The sequence below is a fragment of the Neodiprion fabricii genome, chromosome 2, assembly GCF_021155785.1.
Source record: "Neodiprion fabricii isolate iyNeoFabr1 chromosome 2, iyNeoFabr1.1, whole genome shotgun sequence".
In the NCBI taxonomy this organism is placed as follows: domain Eukaryota; kingdom Metazoa; phylum Arthropoda; class Insecta; order Hymenoptera; family Diprionidae; genus Neodiprion; species Neodiprion fabricii.
This window is the reverse complement of record NC_060240.1, coordinates 39,724,706-39,747,711: the sequence shown is the minus strand read 5'-3', so window position 1 is coordinate 39,747,711 and position 23,006 is coordinate 39,724,706. Positions and strand designations below refer to the sequence as shown.

Below are 23,006 nucleotides of genomic sequence, written 5' to 3'. Positions count from 1 at the left end.
CCGCCCACAAAAATTTCTACAAACTTGAATGAGACCATTTTCCGTGAGCAATGCGTAGCGACGCGTCGAAACGAAACTGCGCGGTTTATTTTCGACGGCGTGGGATGAAGAGGACGGAGGCGGGTGTTCGCGATATTGCGGAATATGTTTTCCGTCCGCAGCCACCTCTAAATTGCAGAAAACTCAGAGCAAACGGCGCACGGGTCGAGAGGACGACGCAAACCGACTAGACGAACGCTCGCCTCCTCGTTGAGCCGATATTTCAACCACACCGGACACATCGGAAGTCGGCTTGGTGATGACTGGGGACTGACCAACGGTCTATATGTATACCTGGTGGATCGCGAGCCAAGAGGATCCAGTGCGAGTAATCACGAGATCGGGAATCGATGGTTTTTGGTGTCAGCGGGGTGGGATTTCTTCGGAGCGAGGAAGAATCGATCGCTGCGCGGAATCGGAGGCTGTAGTTGGGCAGATAGTGCTAATCAGAGAGATCGCGTGGCATCCCTCGGCCGCAATGCATCACGGACGGCGCGGTTTCGCGATACCGCCGCGACTCCTATTGTTATTCATATATTCCGTATCACGTCTGCTCATGCGGACCCACACCCCCAGGGTGAACGACGCACCTACGCACCCGCCGCCTCGTAAATAGCCAGGCACCCTCGCCCCGGGCCGAGACCCGCGAAAACCGTTCGTCCGATCTTTGACGGATCCGCACGCGTTGCTCGTTCATCCACCGATAATCGCGCTGCTGCCACAAGGAAGGCTAGCCTCACGCGAGCCGTTTTTCGACCTCCACCCTTCGTCCCTTTTCACTCACCGATCCACCTCGAAGCTCTTAGAAATAATCGAGATCGTCCGATCGAAATTCCGGGGATAATGCACTTTGCTGCATATTCTTCGGTAATTGCTGACAAGGCTCGACTCTCTCAAGCGAAATCTAATCGCGACTCGGAGACCGGACATTGTTGGGGTCAACAAGACGCCTTGCTCCTCGAGCCAGCTGCCAAGAATTTATTTTTTCTACCTCTCTTTTACTTCGGCACAAAATTCCCGAGTGCTGGAGCATCCATTCGCCTGAATTGCGACTTGTTTCGTATAATACGTATTTGAGGAAAATATTCGATCGATTTAAACGGTATTGATTGACCGGTTTATTTTCATTGCTGATTGCGAATCGGATTATACTGAGATTTTCTGTCTGTTCGTGTTTCCGAGAAAATTCACGGCTAAACGAGCAGATATGTAAACACTTTTTTTTTTTACCAACCGTTCGAACTTGAAATATTCTCAGAAACGTGACGTGACGGAAAAACTATGCAAACACATCCGTTCAATACGTTAAAAATACGGGAAAGAAAGGAACAAGAAACTTTGTCATAAACCAGAGTTCCTTCGCGAAACGGCAAGACAAGACTCGAAGACGGTAATCCGCGCACAGCTCCTGGCTACAACTCCAAATATAATCGGTGTAAAAAACAGTCCGTTGTTGCTCACGGACGCGAGTGCAGGTCGAGAATACCTTCGGATTCTTTTTCTTTCGCTCCACCATTGGCGCATGAATAATTGACCGATGCAAACGCGGGCGAAGACTGGTTACGTGTCCGCCCGTCGTCTACCTACTCGAGCGAAAATTTTTCGTCAGGCAAACAAGTCGCGGCGCGATGTCGGATCGCATAAAGTCAGCGCGAGTCTATTCATCATGCGCGGCGGCGATCGCGAGATACTCGAAAGGTGGGTCCAGCCTCGATAATAATGTACTCGGTAGATTTTCTGGACCCACCATCGATGCGCCGCGTCTCTGGTTAATCGAGTTCGCGGGCGTAACGCGTTCCGGTTTCGGTTTTCGTCGCCGCGTATTTCAGCCGCGGCGCGGCTGCGAAAGGCGGGGCTCGATTGCGCCGGTGCCGCTCATTGTCTCGGTTAATTAAGTTTGTGAAATTCAGCCGTGGCCTCCGGCGGCTCCATATCCGCAACCCGCAACCGCGCCGCACAATCGCTCGTCTCCGTTCGATCCGTTGTTCCCGGCGCCGTTCGGTTCTCTCCTCTCCCCCTCCCTGCGCGGCTCCGGCTCCGTTTCGCGCTGTAAAAACCCTCGACGGCGTCATTATCGTTATTTAATATCCCGTCATTAGCGAGCTGGGCTAGCGCAGCGACTCGCCCAGTTGTTTATGTACCGCACCGTAGTCCGGCGACATGTCGTTGAGAGTCCGATGCTCCCTTTTTGCGGGGTGTAACCTACGGACGCGAGGATCGACGAGGAGCGAGAAAAGGGTTGCGACGAGAAAAGCTCCAGCCAGCCCCCTCCAAAAAGTGATACCTCGTCGATTGCGGAGAATATGCATATAATCTAATTCGGAACCACCGTCCCACCACGGTTATACGTATCCTCGTGTGCGAGTGACGGATTGACAGGGGAATATATTTTTATGCGGGTGAAGCCTCATTGAATAATCCTCGAGCTGTTTTATGGCTGCACTCGGTGCACCCCGCTCGCCCCGTGACGTCACGTAGGTAATGCATGAATTTGAACTCGGCGTTGCGCGGCACTGTATCAGCCTGCACCCGGCTTACCGGACCGCCCGGTAAAATGGGGTGGGTCACCACCCGGGCTCGATCCACCAGATTGTCTGCGCCCAGATACGCGCTCGTGTTTACTCGTTTTCGAGGCCCATTACGCTCCGTATTCCGGTTATTGACGGATCGCGTTTTTATTCCAGGTTGTATTTCACCACGCGGGTTTTTACTCGCAGGTACCCTCCGCTCCCCTCGCGGTCCGAATCGATTTCGACGAATCCAATTGACCGTGAGATCGGACGAGTTTTTTTCGAATCGCTTAGCGCGGTCATTGATCGTCACTCCGCTTTCTTGTACACGCGTGCACGTATCTCCGAAACGATCGTAAATCAAACACTCAACTATCTTTCTTGGACAAAAATTAACCGGAATTTGAACTCGGACTGTTCGAAAACCAGTTATGGCGCCTGTGACTCGGTCGAATCAGGACGCGCAATCATCGACACAATCGCCCCCGAGGAGCTCGAGGCGTTGCCAGAAGCCGTGACAATCACCTGTCTATTATCGTGGGTTGACCGGTGTGCGCAGGTGCGCTGGAAATCGTTAATCAGCACCGAGCCGTGTTAATTAACCCGTGAATCTCATAACCACGGACGTTAATTGCCTCTAAAGACGTTGCGCCGCGTTGCGCGCCGCTTTGTATTCCGCGAGAACTCCGTCTCCTTCGACTTTTTACTCCTCCGTATTTTCGCACCTTTCAACCCTTTCGCCAGGTACGTTCAGGGCTCGCCTCGGTATTTCACGAATCGATCAACACGCTCGCAGAATCGATTATCGGCTCCGAACCCCCGGCCTGCATTTGGCCGGCACCACCGACTGTGCCGGGTCGAAAAATTCCACCCCTCATCTCGCGCTGCAGTTTGAAATTTATGGAGCTTCACCGGCGTCCTCATTACGAATGTTGTATTTTATTATAACTCGGTGATATATTGGCAAATTACGTCCGTTGCGGATTGCGTCCGCGCGCATGCAGATATTCGTTGTTTGAAACGTGGCCTCGGGCCGCGGCTGTTTTGTATTTCATAGTTTGAATCCTCGGCGCGTTGTTATAACGCTGGAGCGATGATTTAAACCCCCGCGTTGAGGCCGTCAGTGTGCGCTCGGTTTTCCACCTGGTAGATTATAGAACCGCCGTGCCATCCCGGCGCTCTTTCAACGACGCGAAACTTTCCGAGACCCTTCACCAGAACGGGGCCAATTCGCATTCTGCGAAAGGCGCCCAGCCATGTTTGGAATTTGATTAAAATCGGGCAAGCCTCGGGGGTGGCGGCTCGGTATGTGGGTGGACTCGGGTGACTTCTCCGCTAGTTACAGAGTTATTCGGCTCCTCCTAACCCGCTGATTCCGCCAACTTACCAACTCCCTATAGGTGCTCTCTTAGACGGCGCAAGAATTTTCGCGAAACGATGAAAACTCACACCGAATTACCAGTCGACGTTAAAATTCATTCGGCAATATCAAATTCCTCCCGGACACTTGCGGATTGATTCGAGAACACACAGCGACAGTGTGAATCAGGGTATAAGGCGGTATTGTTTTTCGGTTCAAGTTCGAAACATGCTGCTTTAATAATCGGACCAACGGTTGAATGACATCCGAGTTTTTATATTTTTATAGATCGAATGCGAAACCTATGGAATCCCGTGGAAACTACATTCTTGTTCAGATCCGTGCCTTCGTGAAAAACACCCCGTATAGCTGGCGATAAATTATTGAACGGAATGAGAGAGGAGCGTGCGTGGGGGCGACGGTAAGGGTTGCGGGGTTCGTTTTTCGGTAGACGATCCAATATTGCAAACCCAAATTGGTTGGTCTCAATAGAGGTTGCATGCTCCTCGGTAACCCGTATAGCCCATTCCGGGTGCCTCTACGGTGCCATTGCCGGGTGGCGGGTTTAGGATAGGGTCGTATAGCGGCGGGGGTGAGCGGCGGGTTACAAGACGAAATAAATACAATATTATGCAAACGGGGAGGTTGATCGCAGGCGGCAAAGCCTCGAAATCTCGGGAATCCCGAATAAATTGACACTAAACGCTAGGGGCTCCTCGAAGCGAGTGCGAAGAGGACGAGGCGTCGCGGTTCCGGGGCGACAGAGAGAGACGGGGGACGAAAAATATATTGATAGCTTCACAACACGCCGTTCCAATATCACCTAACAGCTATTTCGCTTATAGCCGCCGAGGAGGTTAGGGTCGGACCTGGGCGTGTTTTCCGAAAATCTATGCATAGCTGCGCGGCAATGATAGAGGGTTCGCCCTGCACCCTTCGACTCCGCTTCCTCCCGACATCCCGGCTGAGCCGAGCTCAGTGCGTAACGGGACCGTTGTACACCAATTTTCTTGTGCCCTCACGGTTTGCGACGGTAGAAAACGAGGCGCAGGGGAGGGCCGGCCACTCGTTGGCAGGTCTTACTCGACTGGCTCGAGTCGAGGCGAGCGAACGAGGCGCGTTTCGCTTATGGGAATACAGATAATTATCACGTTTGAAACGTTCTAGTTGCAGGGCGGGCAGCAGAAACTCCTCCGAATCCAAGGCCCGGGGCGCCAATTCCCGGTTGATGCTTACATCCGAAACCGGCAATCATCCCCGGTCCAAAGTCCCTCAGTCAGTTCTGCTGCTATTTAATTATCCATTTAAACTATGTAATTTAGTCGAATGGATTTCGGACCTACTCGTACTCGGGCAGGGTCGAGATCCGTGAAACCGAAAAGCGTGGGAGTCTCCGACTCCGAATTTCCTCCCCGTTCCACGACTCGATTTTTATATTCCTCCGCGCATTCGTACGCACGTTTCTTCTTTTCGCCAATTTTCAGCGAACGAAGCGAACGGATGGGCGTGGCGGTGCGAAAACTCCCCGACTATCTTTGCGTTTTCCCCCTTCCCTGCCATCTCGTGTGACACGGGCACCTCAATCACGAGTAACGCCCAGACCTGTCATTATCACGCGCGCGACTGCCACGATACCGACACTTCTGCTCCTCGAGCTCACGTTCGACCCTGCGAGAGGGACGAAGAGGGAGTAATGGAACCCCGACAACGAACGCTTGGACATGTTCGGACGCCTCCTCGTCACTTGGCCGCGAGGACGAGGTGGAAAGTGGAACGGCGGGACTACGACGCGGTGAAACAGAGGGACCGCACCTCCTTCATTGTGTCCTCCTGGAAGCCGACGTCGCACCGTCGTCGAAGGGAAGACTCGCCGGGCTAACACGAACCGTGCCGTTCAATCTCGCCTTTACTCTCCGCCTCTCTTCCGTCCCGGGGAAAGAGAGTCTACTACACCGCTGACCCCTGGGATTGTCTCCCAATTCCATTGATTAGGGGAACTCCGGCTTGTCGACCCCCGCGACGATTGCGTCCCGCTAATGAAACGGCCGGTAATCACGTGGGTCTAATCGACCGCGAGAGATACGAAATTAAAAACTTTCCCCTCGATCGTCAGGTGATGTTGCGGTGTACTCCTTCGTTTCTTCTGCATCTCGAGACGTGACGAGAAGAGAAGGTCCTCTGGTACCCAAAGTTCCGTGCACGATAAGTTCGACGCGCGGTAGGTACGCAGTTGCAGATTCGGACTGTTCAACAGGTAGAAGGTGAGGCTTCTTCCGAGGATCAATCTTTCCGAGAGCTCGAGTATCACCTGTCGCAGCGAGTCCGGGTATAGGGGGAATATTCGACCCGGTGTATCATGGGTAGAGAGGGCGGTTGGTCCGAGGTTCGTCTGGAAGGCAGAGGCTTGAAATAGTTGTTAGTTTGGCTGACTGATAGACGGGCGCGCACGCCTGGTACGGTGACGAAGCAGATCCTGGCGCGATATCTGGCGCTCGGTCTCCTCTCTGCTCTTGCCTCGTCCCTCTCCGAGTCAGCGTTGCACCAGCGTGGCATACCATCTTCAGGTTCCGGCTTATCTGGTATCAAGACAAACTCTCGTAGCTGGCATGTCGCGCTCGCATACCGCCGATGCATTCCATTGTGTTTCTCCATAATTACATACAAAGGGACATCGCGTCCCTTCTGCCGTGACTCATCACGTGGGAAATCTCACGAAGGACACCGCGCGTCTTTGCTCGATTCCGTGCGTTCCGTGCCACCGTGCAGGCGCGATTCGACCCCGTTTTGCACGAATTATCGCAGTCCGCGTACTATTCGCTCCGAGGAGACCGGCTCGATGACGTTACGTTCCGGGGTTGAGGAAAGGACGCTGACGTCGCGTCTTCCGTCAAATTCTAGGACAGACGTAATTCCTGACGGAGGTGCACCGAACGCGGCTGGCAACGAGCACCCCCTGGAGGCGAGAGCGTGATGACGAGGCGCGATCTCCGTCGGCTCCCACGCCCCCGACGCCCCCGACGCCCTGCTCGTTAGCCGGAGTCAGCAGCGGACGTCATCGACGTGTCATTCGGAACCCAAGGCGCGCACCGGGTTCATTCCCGCGCCCATCCACGCCCACTGACATCGACCTGACGCAGCATGCGACAAAACGCTCCTCGCAAATTACCGAGACTTCGATCCCGGAGCACCGGCGACGCGACCCTCCGACCTGGGGGGTGGTTGGGTGTGTCGATAATTATACTGAAATCAGAGAACCGTGAAGGCCAATTCGGATTGGTGCCTCGCGATCCGCACCCCTGTCGTAACTTCACGCAGGCTTTTATATCGTTGAAGAGTCTTTTCGGTCGAACGCGTCTTCGTGCCGCGTCTTTTGCCAGTCCGCACCCTCGAGGACGAGGGAATCGGTGAATCCCGACCCGGGGATATTGGCCATGCAAAGACACACGGCTTCCGGCCCTCTCCTCTGATCCGGAAGGAGAATAAGAATAATACCAAAAACGAGGGCGGAGCTGCAGCAGCGGAGCAAGTGTATAGGGGAGAGAATTAACCCATTCAGTAGGTGGAAGCGCGGCGAGGAGAGGGAGGGCAAACAAGCGATAAAACGAAAATGAGCGGTAAAAAGACAATATGAAAACGATTTGGGTCGACGATTCTTCGACGGGGTTTTGTCTGGAAGAAGGTGGCGCCTTGTCTTGAGGGAAACCCGGTCTGAGGAGGCGGAAACGATCCGGAGGAAGCGAGCTAAGTGTGTAAATGAGTCCCGGAGTCTCGTCGTCCCGTTATCCCGATTGCCTCGAGACGAGCCCTTCGCAGCCGTTTCTGCACCGCTTGCCACGACTAGGGGTGCCGAATCCCGCGCCCGATTTCTCAAAAGCTGCAGCTTCGGTCAGCTGATTCGGCCCAACTTTTTCCCCCCCACCTCCCGAACGTCTTCCGACTCGCGAACATTGCGAGTGGTTTTCCACAATACACGAAAGTGAACGAACCCCTCCCTTCCCGTCTGCGAGGGTACGTTCTCGGATGCTCGCGGGGTGGTCTCGACCCGCCGCCGGCACTTAAGACTATTGTTTTCAATGTAATTGGATAGCTTCGGCTCGTGCAGGGGAGGAACGACTAGCAGGCAGCCAGAACTCGCTCGGGTGAACGGCAGTCGTCGTCCCCACGAACCTTCGACAATTATCTTGATTGTTTTATGCATATAACAACAGATGAGAGGGGCGGAGGGGGCGGGGGATTACAAAGAGAGACCGTATTTCTCCGTTCCTCGATAAGCAGCAGCCATCGGTAGCATCGTCCAGCTGAGCTGGTGTCGCGACGAGTTCTTTCCCTTACTTACCCTTACGCGAACTTGAAAAAGTTTCTTCTGAAAATTGCGTGAAGGACTAGGATGTAGAGAGGAATATCCGAGTCGTCTTTTTGCAACCGAGTATCGTGGCACGATATCCCGACAGTCGATACCCGCCTCGTAAGCCAATCCTGAACGCGATAGGGTGTTGAGTTTCAACAGGAGTAGCTCGTCTGAAGGCAGCTGCCTCTTATCCCGTAGTCTCGTCTCAATAACGGCGACGGATGAATGAATGCCGCGGATATTGGGTGGATAGGTTTGTCCTGAAAGACGGCGATCTCCGGTTCTCTGCATGATCTAAGTGGCATAATGGGTACATAAAAATATGCCTCTGGGTAATAAATATCGATAATCACTGGGGATCGACTGCGGGGACAAACAGAGAGTTTACGGGGGAGTGCAAGGGGCGGGATAGCGGTGTGAAAATCTGGTGAACCAAAAAACCTGATCACGGGAATACGAAGATGTGACATCGATGAAAAGAGCGGGATTCAGCGTTGAATTGAATAAAAAAATGTCGAAACCCTTGCGGCTGGTCGTGAATCTTCTCGTTTTTCGTCGAGAGGCGAAGAGATGGTGGCGCCATTCGAGAACGAAGTAACGAGACGTTGAGGTCCCTCTCGCAATTACTGGCAGTTTTTCACTCGATAATGAAGCCGGGTGCCAGGCAGCGTATCTGCGCGTTTCTACAGACATAAACATCGGCGTAGCGCAGCCGCCACAGTTGAGACAAGTTTGTATTTTATCTCGTTTCATCTTGTCCACGTTTATAACTTCCGATCAAGATTACTCTACCACAGTTGTACCACGCCGCGCGTTAATTAAACTGTAATTTCTCACTCAAACCTCGTAAAATCTGACGATCACGGAGAAACGTGCGGGGTAAACCGATTCCCCTGATGCACTGCGGGCACTTTTTTACTCGGCCTTTGCGTATGGGCGTTTTTCTCGAACAGTTAAACCGCGTTCAGAGAATAAACGGAATTAGCAAGTATTCAAAGGTCAGCGGCTCGCCGTCGTCGGGTCAGCCATCACGCCGCCTCGAGCAAACCATCTGCCCCCGATCCGTCTGACGATAAGACCAGCTTGCAGGGCCAACGACACTTTCTTCCCTTTTTATTATCTCACGACACATAAATATAATAACTCGCTGCAGGTGCGGGACTTGAAAAATTAACGCGCTGCGTACATTTCCGATATGTGACTCAATATCCCCCCCCCCCTCATTTCTCTGACTGCGGATTGTATTTATTACTCCCTGGCGCAGCGAGGGAAAAATCCCGGAAAACTTTTTCCCAAGCTGAGCTTAAGGCTGGAAAAGTTCTTGAAAAAATTCCATGAACAGTTAAAGTAACGATACATAGTATGAATTCTGAATAAGAATAACTACGAATTAAGGAAACACTGCAGATCGTTGAGCGAATCATATGTTTCAAAATGTACCTGAGACAAAATTTTCCTGAAAATATGAATTAACCGTCATTTTTTTTTCTCCTATCATTTGTTGCAGCATCCCTACCCTTCGGAAGACCAGAAAAAGCAGCTCGCACAGGACACGGGGCTGACGATCCTTCAAGTCAACAATTGGTGAGTCGATTGATAACAAAGTTTCTAGAAAATATCTTTACCCTCGTGATCTAGTTAAACGTCTCCTTTTTCTTTAAACTAAAGTACAACGGTAGAATTTTCATCCGTACAATGTATACGCATACCATTACACGAATATATTTATAAATCGCACGACGATCATGGAATCTCGTGTGACGTCACCGGTATCCGTACCCGTTTATACCTACCTACGTACGTACGCTACTCGTCCCACATTCTCTGACACGTGTTACACTTTTATCACAATATACATACATATTATGCCTGCTGTACGTATTACACGAAAGAACACAGGCTCGAAGAGCTTGTAAGAGGATGTGGGTCGAGGCGAGAGCCTCCTGTGCAGTCGATGATTACCGAGCGATGATTATTTCAATGGTTCCGTCGCGAGAGCTTAATGTAGCTTCTAGTACCCCGTCAGTCCTATACGGCCAGATGATTTTACATTCAGGCACGATGCACGCGTGAGTGGCTCGGGCTAGAGGGCGATACGAGATAGAAAATTTACAGAGAAGGGAGGACGAAGGAAACGTTGTTTCCTTTTTTTTCCAACGGAAAACCGACATCACAGAATCGTGTACGTGTACGTTTCAGCCAGCTATACGTAATACACTCGTCGAGCGATTAATCGTTCCCCGATTTTTTCCTCTCGCCTCGAAGTCTCCGTGATATTATTATATACGCGATGCAATGTTTGAGAAAGAATATTCACCCACGCTCTCCCGATGGTCAATTCGCACTTTGCGACCGCCGGTTCTTCTTCTTCTTCTTCTTGGTCTCCTACTTCTTTTCTTCTTTTTCTGTTTCTTTTTTTTTTCTTTTTCACTCCTCTCCCTCTCGAAACGCCTGTCCGACCGAGGCTCTTACCAAATTGGAAAATACGAGCTCGTCTCTTCTTGTGCGGTCCGTCGGGGCTTCGGGATTGCACCATATTCACGATATCTTCGAGTGCTCCTCGATTATTTAATTTCTATATAAAGAATCTCGAGCCTCTCTACGTTCGAGCCGCTCCTACTTTTCGGCGTGAGTTAAGGTGCCAATTTAGTCTCGTTTAAAACCCGGCTCGATCCGATCCTCGAAACCCACGCGAGAAACGTGGACCGACACCGTTTGTGCCCATTGCATAAAACCCTGACTCATGTACGCACGCTTGACACTTTGACTGTGTGTTTGGAAATCGATGCGGCGAATGAAGCTTTCGATCCGAAGACCCGGTCATGCAGTCGTGCGATTGCAACAACGATTTATTTCCCCTGAATACATCGAAACAAAATACATGGATCAAAGATAATATTTATTTCAATAGTCCTTAGCAGATCGTTTTTTCTTTCGATAAAAAATATTTTTATTTCGAGTGAACTTTTCTTGCTACAAGTAAATAGCTATTCGACACGGTTAAATATCTACCAAGGGCTATTGTAATAAATATGCTCTTGGATTCGGCTATTTTTCATTCAGTATACGTCGAATTTTTCAATAATCATATTTTGCTACATCGCAAGGCGAGTTCGCATACGATTACTTTGGAATTTACCGCTTCCGGGCGATTGTTAATATTATATATTCTCGAGTTATGCATCCGGCAGACAACAATAGCAAAACAGCAAAACAGCAAAACACGGTAGTAACAGCGGCGAAAGCGACACTCGTTATGTGATATATCTATACGTAAACGAACGCGTATCGCGATAAATAAAATTGAGAAACACGTCTACCTGCAAACGTGTGCAAAAACGATGACTGCCAGAGCTGCGATGTCACGTGTCGATGATAAAAATAACAGCAACACGAGCCCTTTCGATAACGAGTCGCATCTACCCGCGCCTCTTTAATCTTCAGCAAAGTGCTGGCCGGATTACTCCCGCTATTATGTATCGTGTTTACGATTTTGATATCTAGGTCGGTGCGCGGATGTGCAGTGTGCAACATGCAGCCGACTGACGGCCCGCGGCCCAGAGATAGTCCTGCAATTTTATTGACTGAACTCAACTTCTTCGTCGTTAATGAGTCCTCGTCTTTGAGACTCGGATCGCGGTCGCGCGGTTTGTACGCGTCTATCGCAGGTGTGCCAGATAAGTCGAAAGTTACAGCCGTAAGTGTTGAACCGTAAAGTGGTTATTACGCCGCCACGCCGCCACGCCGCAATATTCTCTTACTTCGTGTCAAAATGTTTCCACTTTGCAGTGTTGTATATAATTATGCGCGCGTTTTCGCTTCCATCTATATTTCTCTGACGCGTCTAGGGAATTTGTTTATCGTTGCACCAGTCGAGTGCTGCGGAAACTTGTTATTTTTTGTTCATTCATTTTTCTTTTTTTTTTGATTTGCTTTACTTTCTTAATTTTTATCCTCTTTTTTCTTATACATATTTGGACGCCAATGACCACGTCGCTGCGGTTTATCCGATGTTGTAGTCAATTGATAACAAATTTGGTTTCGTGTATTCACGAAGGAAACCGTTTCGAGACTCGTTAGTTTCTCGATTGACAGCAACTTAAGACAGTAGTTGGACAAGGAAGTTGGCAAAATATCATTTCTCAACATCATCTGTTATAGTTGTTGAACAACCTTAAGTTAATCATATATTCGACCGTGTTAGGTCCAATTCGATAATTTGCCTAATTGCGCCGAACAAGATCCTCCACGTATGCGTTAGGCGATTCAATTCTAACCGAGCATTGCTTTAAAAAATAAAGTGGAACAGAATTTTTCTTCACTATCAAATCGAAGTTTGTAAATTTCGTGTAACGATACTTTCTTGTGGAGGATCGTTGTTTCGAAATATAGGAATTGTTTAATACTCAGTAAAACGAAACTCTACCCCATCCGAGTTTTTCTACAAAAAGTTGACAAACAGCGATCGTTTTCAATATCAATTCACGAATCTTGCGAAAAGTGTCAGAGAGAATATTTTCCCCTCTTTTTGTGGACGGGCAAAGACGGCTTGTCAAATTAACGGGCAAGAAAATATCGTCTAGGTTGTATTTCTTGACTCATAACGCGAGCGCTAATGCCTAATACCCGCCTCCGGGGATCCGGTTTTAGAGGAAAATCCTGAGGGTAAGGAAGGGTTGAGCGTGGAACGAGGCGGCGGTGCGCTAAAGGAGCTTAGTCTGTCTTGTTTGTCTGTCGCGGGTGTCTGTCCCGCAGAGTCCCGATGATCCAGCGGGAGCCCTCCTCCCCGCCTTGATAGATGTTTCCCCGCGACACCTGCGTCACATCCAAATTATTGCCCGCCTCTCCCCGCTCCCCGGCATCTTCTCTTCCTCTCTCTTTCTCTCGCCGCGTCTATGTTTAACGTGAAAATTAAACAAACCTGAACACCCTGAGAAAGTAATCTCTTTGACTAACTTTAGAAGCGCGCGAGATCAGAATAATCCAGGGTTAGTCACTACGCTATTCGGTGATTCAGGCGTCTCGTCTCTATCTTTGCTCGCTGCACGCTGCAAACCTCGACGATTTACCTTCTCGAAATATGCGTTTTACGTAGGTATGCGCGCGAAAAATACGTTCTGTTTTGCCACCGCGGTAGTTTGTTCGCATAGCTTCGTTTCGCAATTCTCGTTTCTTCTCGTCTCTTTACTTTCAGCAATTATTATTCTTTCGCGCGTTGCTCACTCTCGCGGTCTACTAAAGATTATTTGCTACGGCACAGATGCGCTTTCGGCTACACGAGTACGAATATGCACCTACGATTCCTGCTCCTCGTGCAGGTTTGAAATTTGGAATAAATAGTGGGACGGTCTTCGCACGATCCCGATACATGCATGTATCTGTGTCTGTATGTCTTTCTTTTTCTCCCCGTCGTAGCGCGGGTGGCTTGATGTTATAAATATAAAATGAACGTCCAGCGTCGCGACGCCCGGCGTCTTAGCGCGTTTATAATAAGAGGACGGTGGCCGGGGCGGCCGGGGCGGCGGGGGTAGACGAAATGCGTGGTAATTGAGCACAAATCAAGTTTAAGGAGCTCTCTCGTGTCAAGTCAACATGCTCGAACGTTCGCCTTCGAGTTCGTTCTCGGTGACGTCTTCGGCCCGTTCTCTTGACTCGTCGTCGCATTCGTTACGATTTCGACCTGCCTGTCTGTGTGTACAGGCATACAAACGATGCGTAGGACGTCCCAGTCACTCTCGTTGCCAATAATTTAGCAAAAACACTGTTTTATTTCAACGTCTAAATCAAACGTTCCTCATAGCTCGCCTGTAAGGTCTCTCGTATATTTTTTCGTTATTACTTTTTTCTCAATCTTCGCGTTTTTTATTTTTACTTTTACTTTTTTTTTTCATATTCTTTATCTCTCTTCTCCTCGTTTCCCAATGTATTATAAACTAACGAAATTCTGTCCCATTTCTATGAATTTGATTGTACACGTGGTTTATATGCCGTTTGAGTTTGCGTAGGTTTTGACATTTGTGAATTGTTCGTAACAAATTGAATTGTGAATTGTTTTTTTACCTTTTTTTTCACCTTTTGCTGCCCACATTTAGTCGGCGTTACGATTGGTTGATGTTCTTTGTGATATTGTACTACTCAAATTAATATATACCTGTGTAATTTAAACAAAGTTTCAAGTTCGGTTAGCTGCAATGCAAGTTCTCCGAAGTGGATTGAAAATTTGAATTTAAAAGTTGCTTTCGTGTGGCCGTATAAGCAGTGGCAGCAGAATACACAATTCCGTATAAGCGGGCAACTTTTCGATCGGAATAGGCTCGGTTGTATTTTATAGTCAAGTCGATAAATTATCGACCAATATTTGCCAACCCATTTAGCTGAGCTCGCCGCTAAATCCACATAACTTTGTATTTGCCTGCGAGAATGGAATTAAAACCCGTTGCCGAATAAATAAAATCTGTATTCCATTGCCCTTCGCAATCTATAAATATAACGTGTATACCCGCAAATACTCATGTAAATATATATTTCGCACCTATAAAATTTCATAATCTTACCGTTGAATCGGTATAGCCGCGATTTTTTACAGTTATCGTTGGATTCATATAAATTTGTGGCGAAGCAAATTACTTGGTACAATAGGTGAGTTAAAATTTTGCAAGTCGCAAGTATAAATCGAAGATAAACAATCGGAAAACTAGGGGGAACAAAGTTTGGCCAAGAAAATAAAAAGAGCAGTGAACAACTCCTGTCTATATTTATCTCTGGCCACTTTGTCTGATACGAACGACAAATAGAAACGTAGTCTTTTTTTTCTCCCTCTCGCTCTGTATCGCGTTCGTCTTTTTTTTGCTCCTTCGGCTTCTCTTCCTTTTTCTTCTTCTTTCCCGTAATTTATAGACGCCCTGACTCGCGTCTAGAGGAGACTCTCCGCGGGTTGACGACTGCACTTGGTCTTTCCTTTACGCAATTAAGAGTCCCACACTCCTGCCCTCCGGGCAGCCGATATTTACGCATGCAATGCGCTGCAGCCTGAAATTGCACTTTCGAAATAGCGACGGTCCAATTGGAATAATCTATGCAGATACACTCGTGACTGTCTTGTTTCAACGAATGAAATGATTTTCGTTGACTCGCGTGTTCCTCACGCCGTCCCCTTTATGCACAGGTCAAGGTGGCTACACATCTGGAAAACCTGGAAAACCTAGAATTGTCAGGGAATTCTTAATTTGGTGGTAGAAAAAACATAAAAAAATATTCATCTTTTTTTTCGTCGAGAAAACAAATTAGCTTAAGCTGACTTTATTGTACATTATATTTTTCTTCAATTCGAATTGAATTTGAACCGAATACAGAGTTAATAAGCTGAAGGATTTAGGTTTCAGTAACTTACCGGAAGTGGGGAAAATTTTAGGGAAAACCTTGAAATGTCATGTAATTTTTGTCCCAAAAATTTGTGGCCATCGCGATAAATACGTACACCCGCTCAATTGCAGCTTTATGGCTGCACCTCTTGGCTAGCGCCGCTTGAAATATATACACACACATTTACCCATAATTTTCCGTCACATATATCAACCTGGACAGCAGTTAGAAGCACTGCCAGCTTGTTATATCCTGGCCCCCCATTGAGGCAAAAAACTGCGTAAACCGTCGCCTGCTCGATCCGCGATTCGCAAATTCCGCGAGAAAACTCTCGGTTTTAGGAAAGTCATTCGGAATAATTTCTTCAGCGTCAATTAGCGCGAATTCACGCTAATATTCCTGCTAACTCAGTAGCTCTTCTCACCCCTTGATTAACCAGAGATTATTTATTATCCCTCCTTACCCGGATTCTCCTGGCACTCGCATCGTGTATTTCCGTATTCCAGAGTCCAGCTTCAGGCATAGTCAGGCAATGCCAGCCAGGCTCGGTTATCAGTTCGCGTGCGTAAAGCGTCACACGTCATATCTTCTACGGTAGCCTTTTTCCGAGGATTTGTAACCGCAGCGAGCTGCAGCCGAAGTAAACGTGACCGAGTCACAATCTAATTTACTACCCGACGTGCGGTATTTTTCTCCACTTGTTTTCCTTCTTCTTATTCATACATTTTTCCCCCGTTTTTATTTCCTTTCTTAGCGGTTTCTTACCCCCCGTTTTCGCCCCGCGTTATAAGTTTACCTCGACGCGGTTTGCGGGACGCACGCGTTACGTGAATTATGAATATAGACACAGCGCAGTAATGTTCGGCGTCGTTAACATCATAACTGTACGTCGCGGCGTAATTTAGATCCTTGTAAAACCGAGGCCTGAGACCCTGAGACCTCCTATATTCAGCGCGCACGAGTTGCAGGTCAGGAACTTGCTAACGAGACATTTCGTTTCACAAAATTGTTTCGAGGCTGGGAGTCGGTTGAATTTGCTCCGTAAATCCTCCTACCGGATCTTGGTTACGTTTTCGCGAACAACCCGGCCGCGGCGTTTGCAATTCCGTTCAAAAGCCGCTCGCGATTCTAACGCAACATTTCCGCCAGCGAAAAAAGCCCCGCGTTGGACCGAATATTTAGCTCCCTTCTCCGTACGTTTTTCATTCGCTTACGCAAGTGCGCATAATTGAGCCAGGCGAGATTCTGGCTAAGGTGTGCCGGAGGTTGTTCAAGCTTGATCAAGCTCTTGATAAGCGGAAACCGGTGACGTCGCACACCCGGCTGACTTACGAGGGCCTCTTCACCTGCCGCAACGCGCGAGTAGGTATTTCGAAGAGCGGTAACGACTATTTGTAGATCCCGTGATAGAGCGATTTCCCAATTAGCAGTGCCATGAACGCCGCTTTCTCACTTCCTGAGGAACGCGTACCTTGCACGTATACGTGTACTCACACCACCGGTTACAATCTGTGAGATGAATTTGTCGCCGATCGGATCACCGACTTCTTACAACAAGGGTGAATGTTCCCCTACTCGGCGCAATAATTTCTCGTGTCGAAATACTTTGTAACGATTTCGGACTTATAATAATCCGTATGTATAAACAAATAAATTATGCGCAAGTATTTCATTTCACTTATTATGCACTTTAACCTCAGCCTCGACTAGTCACAATTCACCGCAATCGTTTACCGGTCATGAATCTCCACGATGCAATTTACCCTGCGCCGAGCAAGTTTATATGCCCGACGAGAAGAACGATTTATACTTACCACCAAGATCTAGGGGTCAAGTTTGCGACTCGTGACTCGTCGTAACAACGGTTCACAGGGTTGAGTCACGTGCCGTAGAAACTGCGGGGACCTTCGTAGTTCGGATCGTAGGATCGGAGACTGATTGCGATTACAGGTGAGGTTTACGGTCGTGAATGTATGCGTCACACGCACGCTTTACGCTTGGACTCGACGCTGCAGCGGCCGGACCCGTGGAATATTTCCAAGGCGTCAGCTATGATGGATCGGTCTAATCAATCCGTGCTGCGGGATTCCCGCGTGGAAGTAGCCGGAGAATCAAAGACGACGGTATTTGTACCACTGTACGATTCCTGTGAAATCGGTCCCGGATCTAGATCCCCGAAAGCAGCCGGCAAGAATGATCTCCCGCACGATATGCGACGCAGGGTTGGTTTCGTTACACGCACCGAAAATCCCTGGGAAATTCCACGTCATCCGGACAACGTCGTCGCAGGTGGCAATAATCCGCGTGAGTTTCTACCCCGCGGAACGGGATCCGCACCTCTTTTTTTCCCCGGGAACACAACAATGCCTCTGATCGTCCCCCGCAGCCGCCATTACCGACGCCTTCTCCATCGCCCCTCATCCCCCACGGCACAAATGGAAAACGGATTGATTAATCGTAGTAATTACCGATCAGCCCCCGCTAATTAGATATCCGACTCCTACCCCCGCGGCCCCAGAGGGTTTCCGCTCGGCGTGGGACGAGGCGAGCTGCAGGTTCCATTGTGTGCGTACAGCGGCTGCGAACGGCGATCGACGAGCGGGGGAGAGATGGCGGCTAAACGAGATTGTTTGACGGAGGCGGCCAATAAGCCCTTGGTACGTCTGCCTACCGACTGCGAATCCCGGTTCATAACCGAGCCGAGTGCGCCGGCTGAGTCTCAAGACCGCGGGGCGAACGAGAGGACAGTGCTCAGCGGCACAACGGCACCTGCGGCTGCGGAGGGATTTCGAACGCGCTCGCTACGGTTCGCCGGGAATTAGAGATTCATCTGGGGTTCGGGTCGTATCGTTCTGGTACCGAACCCGAGCCGGGGTGTCGTTCCGATTTCAACCAATATGCATACATTTCAACCCTGTAGCACTCGGAAATCTTTTATTGCATTAGGATCCGCCTGCATCTGTTCCCGAGACCTGAATCCCGCGCTCAGCTCGTTCGTTTTACAACGCTCGTGAAAGCCAATCTTTCGCATTGGTGTAGCGGATGGAAATTTCGTTTCACTGGTTCCGGTACCGCGTATTAACCTTGAGTTACTTTGCGGTACTTGACGCGGTTCGAGACGTTCGAGTTGCTGCTGAGACGGGTCGGTGTAATATCGTAGTTACACCAAAGGATGACTTTCCGGAGGATATTCTACGGATGGGATGGGTGGCGGGTACGATGTTGCGAGAAAATATTATCGCGTGAATATTTAATGCCGAGTAGACTCCTACGCCCATGGTTGACGGAGGAAGATGGATTACCGAGGAGTAGGCTAATGCAATAGGAGAGAATGGGGGGCATATGGAGCCAAATCTCTTGATGCCATTAGCTCCGACTTTGTAAATAGTTTTCGCCCGAAGAATAACAATCGAATTGACGAGGGTGGCGTAACCCTAGCCCTTCGTGCACCCCGTCTCCCCACGTGGTGCACGTAACTGCACCCGCACGGAGCGTGGATTTCGTTCGCGGAGCTGCTAGATGGCCCTCTTTCGCCGAGGAGTCAATAATGATTGATCACTGGGGATTGCCGGTCGAGATAGGGAAGGGTTGGAAGGGTTGTTGTGTCTGCTGGACCGAGAGCCCGAACGATCCCTGGTATTTGTTTTCGCCAAGAGGATTATCGTGTTATTAGTTCGCGTCGGTCAAGGGTTGCACGCCGGCTTCGAGCGGTCAAGAGCTTTCCGAAAGACACGCAAACACTTGGATATAGAATTACCACCTCGAGCAGTCCGTGGAGGAGGCCCGCTGATTGGACGACCCTCGAACACGCCATTGACGGTGGCAACCGAAGGGGAAACCCGTGCCGGGACATTTTCTTCTTCTTCTTCTTTCCTTTTCCACGTTTCCGCGACGCCTTCCCCTCGCGAAGCCCGGTTACTACCACCGGAAGAGGTGATTTTTGGATGTCGCGTGTGTCCGCGAGCTCGTCGGACGAGATTTTCACCGGTGCGAAACCACCGCGCAGAAAAGATGAGGACAATGCTTTCATCATTGCCGCTCTTTCTTTCTTCCTTTCTTTCTTTTATTCATTCATTCCCCCCAGCAGCCGGGGGACCGCTTTCTTCCCTTTTACACTCTTTTTACCAGCAAAGAATCCATTGTCACAAGGTATTGTAGGCCCGGGCCGCCGTCAGTACCGCCCGATATCACTGTCTACCGAGGCCGACGAAGTGGTTGGTGGCCCACCGCGATAGCCCAGGGTCGGTTTTCTTTTCGGCGAAAATCGCGGGGCGGCACGGAAAGAGCTGGGAGCCTTTTTAAAGCTCGCCAACTTGGAGCACGTTTAAAAGAGGAAAAGAGAACGGATAAAGGAACGAAGAAAAAGAAAATCCGGGCGCCGCTTTGACTCTCGTCATTTTCTTCCTTCAAAGTCCGCTCATCTCGACGGAGGGAAAATAGATTCTCTAAACCGACCGAGCGGCGCCGCGACTGCCGCCAATCGCCCCCCGGCTACTCGGGTTCCCAAACACCAAACACTCGTCGCGGTACCGCCGATCATCCTCCCGTACTCGTTTTCTCTTTGACTGATCGTCAGACCTTCCCGCGCTCCATCGGCGAATTTTCGCACTCCTTCCGTCCCGCTCCCTCCGAGGGAGTTTCTTCATCTTCCCCCGAATGAAGATATCTTTCCGAGCATTACCCGGCGATCGCGGCATGATTGTCGTTCGGAGCCCCGCGGGAGACCGCCAGATGTTTCGCGGCGACCCAATCAGCCCGGCGACCCCCGTCGACGTTGTACCACCAGCGCGACAATCAACCATCAAACAATCCGCTACCCTCATCCAAGAGCTGACTGCGGTCCCAGTGCCGTCCGCAAAAACCTACGGTGCACGAACCCAAGGCGAACGAACCTTTGCAGCCTTTTCGCCGACTCCCCGAATGAGCATATGCTACCTACCTCCCGCGTGTGGTCGTTCTTTGTCCGCAAACACTCCACCTCGTACGTAAGGGGGCGCGTTTCTACCCACTTCACTTTGACAAACGCGAATTTTCCTACCCTTCAAGGTTTACGAGTCGGAAATCGTTCAGGTGATAATAGATCCCGCTCTAGTCTACTCTTGGTGGTGATGGGGAATCGGTGTTCCTGGGAAGGGTCGTTGACCGTAAACCCGAAAGGGAGAAGTGGCGATATTACCCCGTTAGGCCGGGTGGCTAGGGTGTCTCTGGGAAGTAAGTAAGTTAGGTAGAAAGGAAGGAAGGAAGGAAGGAAGGAAGGAAGGAAGGAAGGAAGGAAGACGGAGGTCTCCAGTTACGGGCTGGAAGTCTTGCGGACTCCTTTGTGCGCCATTTGGAAGCCCGTTTGATGGCTGTTTGATGGTTCGTGGGGCCGTTATTGTCTCCGGACACATCCGCGACCCGCTCCGAGTATCGGAGTAGGTACAGCTCTCCGAGCGCGTTGGACACACATCTGATAACGTCCAAGCGGGAAATTGTTAAAAACCGCTCGGTCCCCCGGCGCTGTATGTATAAGTACAAGGACTATTGTTTAGTTGAACGGTGATGCTCTCCCCCGCCTCGTTCTTCGCCGAGCTGCGGCCCACTCTGCCTTTTTCTCCACGCCAGTGTCTTCTGTTTCCTTTTCTTCCTACTCTCCTTCGAAGGAGTTTCTGTTGGGAAAAGTCGCGGATGGCGGCCAGTAGTAACTAAGTTTTTATTGGACGGTATATTTCTCGACCCGATGGCTTTAGTCTCGACAATGTCTAACCCGTGAGAAAGGTCGCTCCATATCCTCAGGGGACACTGGTACTTCTCTCGTTGACCACTCGCTCACACTCGGCCATCAAACTGAAATCAATTTTCAACCGTGTGCTGCTCGCGTAGTCGGGGATCGTATACCATTGAGTGATGGAAAATTCATCATCGGAAACGAATTGGCGAGGTGAATAAAATAGCTGAAAGTTTTCCCACGAGAGACGACAAAACGGAGTGGAAGTTGGAAGTGGAAATACACGCGGAGGCTCGCTTCCTGCTATACATTCGGGGCAAAGCATTGCGCTCCGTGTAGCCCTTGGCACATAAGCTTTTCGTGTCTCTTGCGCGTTACAAACGACGCCCACTGTTCCCGTTTTCCTGTGGGAGGCGGGCGAGGTGGGGAGAAGGCCGGCTTTACAATTACCCGGCGTTGTAATTAGCACTAATTGTTTCTTCCGCGTAGAGGGTGTAACACTCTAGTGGCGATCCAGCTGGGATGCGCGAGCCTCCGGGTAAAGCGATCTCTTACCGCTCGGTGCGCGAAAAATCCAATTTGTAGGCCCCGGACGATCCGGGATGAGTTCCTCGGGCCGAACAACTCCTCCGGGAGCTTGGCCACCTGACCCATTAAGGGAAAGAATACGGTGCCGCGCGGCTCTTCCGCGTTGTCTACGGCCCGCCAAAGGGCACGAGGCTCCTCGTTGCGGTGGCGTTTACGAGTCTACGAAGGCCGATTACTGTCCAACAACCGTAATTTTCCCGAGGTACGGGTGACCTCGTCGTCTTATGTATAGTTGATGCCCGTAAGAGACGGCTGGGGGCGAGAAAACCTCTCGCGTTTTCGCAGCCGAGCCGCAGTTGCGGAACACCGAGAGGCGACCGCGGGACGAAGGGAGAGACGGCGAGTCTGCGGAGGCTGGAAATTGGGTTGGTCGGAGAAGGCTCGGCTCTGCTCCCTTTTTTCTTTTTCATCTTTCTTCCTTCCACTTTTCGTCCCCCAGGATACCCACTTCCCACTTCCCTGCACATCCACTACCCCGATTTCATTTCTTCTACAAGCGCCTCGTCATCATTTTTCATAGAGAAACCCAACCCCGGCGTCCCGCAGGCACCCCGGGAAAAAAGTGCACGCGGGAATTCGGCTAATACTACATCAAACTTTACAACTCGCTCGGCGATGTTCAGACTGCGAAGAATATCCGCGCAGTGATTCAAACCCGGGACGATGAGAAGAAGAGGATGACGTAGGCGTCGTGGAAAATCCTCGCGGCTTCCACGCCGCCGTCACTTCCATCCGTGTTACCCGGTGTATCACTCGAGCACCGCAACGGACACCGAGTCGCTGCCACGCCGAAGACGAGCGAGGTGCAATTTAGAATATTCGGTGCCGGATGTCAGCTATTGCTCGCCCACCGTGCCGCCATTATGTCATCATCATTCTCTTCTACGGCGACCGACCGTCCTGACGTTGACGGGAGGCGCGCGCCTGGGCATCACTCATCGCTCGTCCAAGGGGCCCAACTGCAGACACCCGCTTCACTTCACATCACATCACATCACATCACATCACATCACTTCACTTACGCCTCGTCTGACTAAACAATATTTATCGCAGCTTCGGGCTGCTGAATTGGAGATCCGGTGCCACCCACGG

General features: G+C 50.2%; 1 protein-coding gene across 5 annotated transcripts in view; it reads left to right on the top strand.

The window, feature by feature from the left end:
- LOC124175115 (homeobox protein homothorax) overlaps positions 1–23,006 on the top strand; it is a 285,128-nt gene that overhangs the window by 219,146 nt on the left and 42,976 nt on the right. For all 5 annotated transcript variants that reach the window (XM_046555027.1, XM_046555025.1, XM_046555024.1 and 2 more), the window contains one exon: positions 9,765–9,841. In XM_046555027.1, the coding sequence (XP_046410983.1) occupies positions 9,765–9,841 (77 nt within the window). The remainder of the gene's footprint in view (positions 1–9,764; positions 9,842–23,006) is intronic.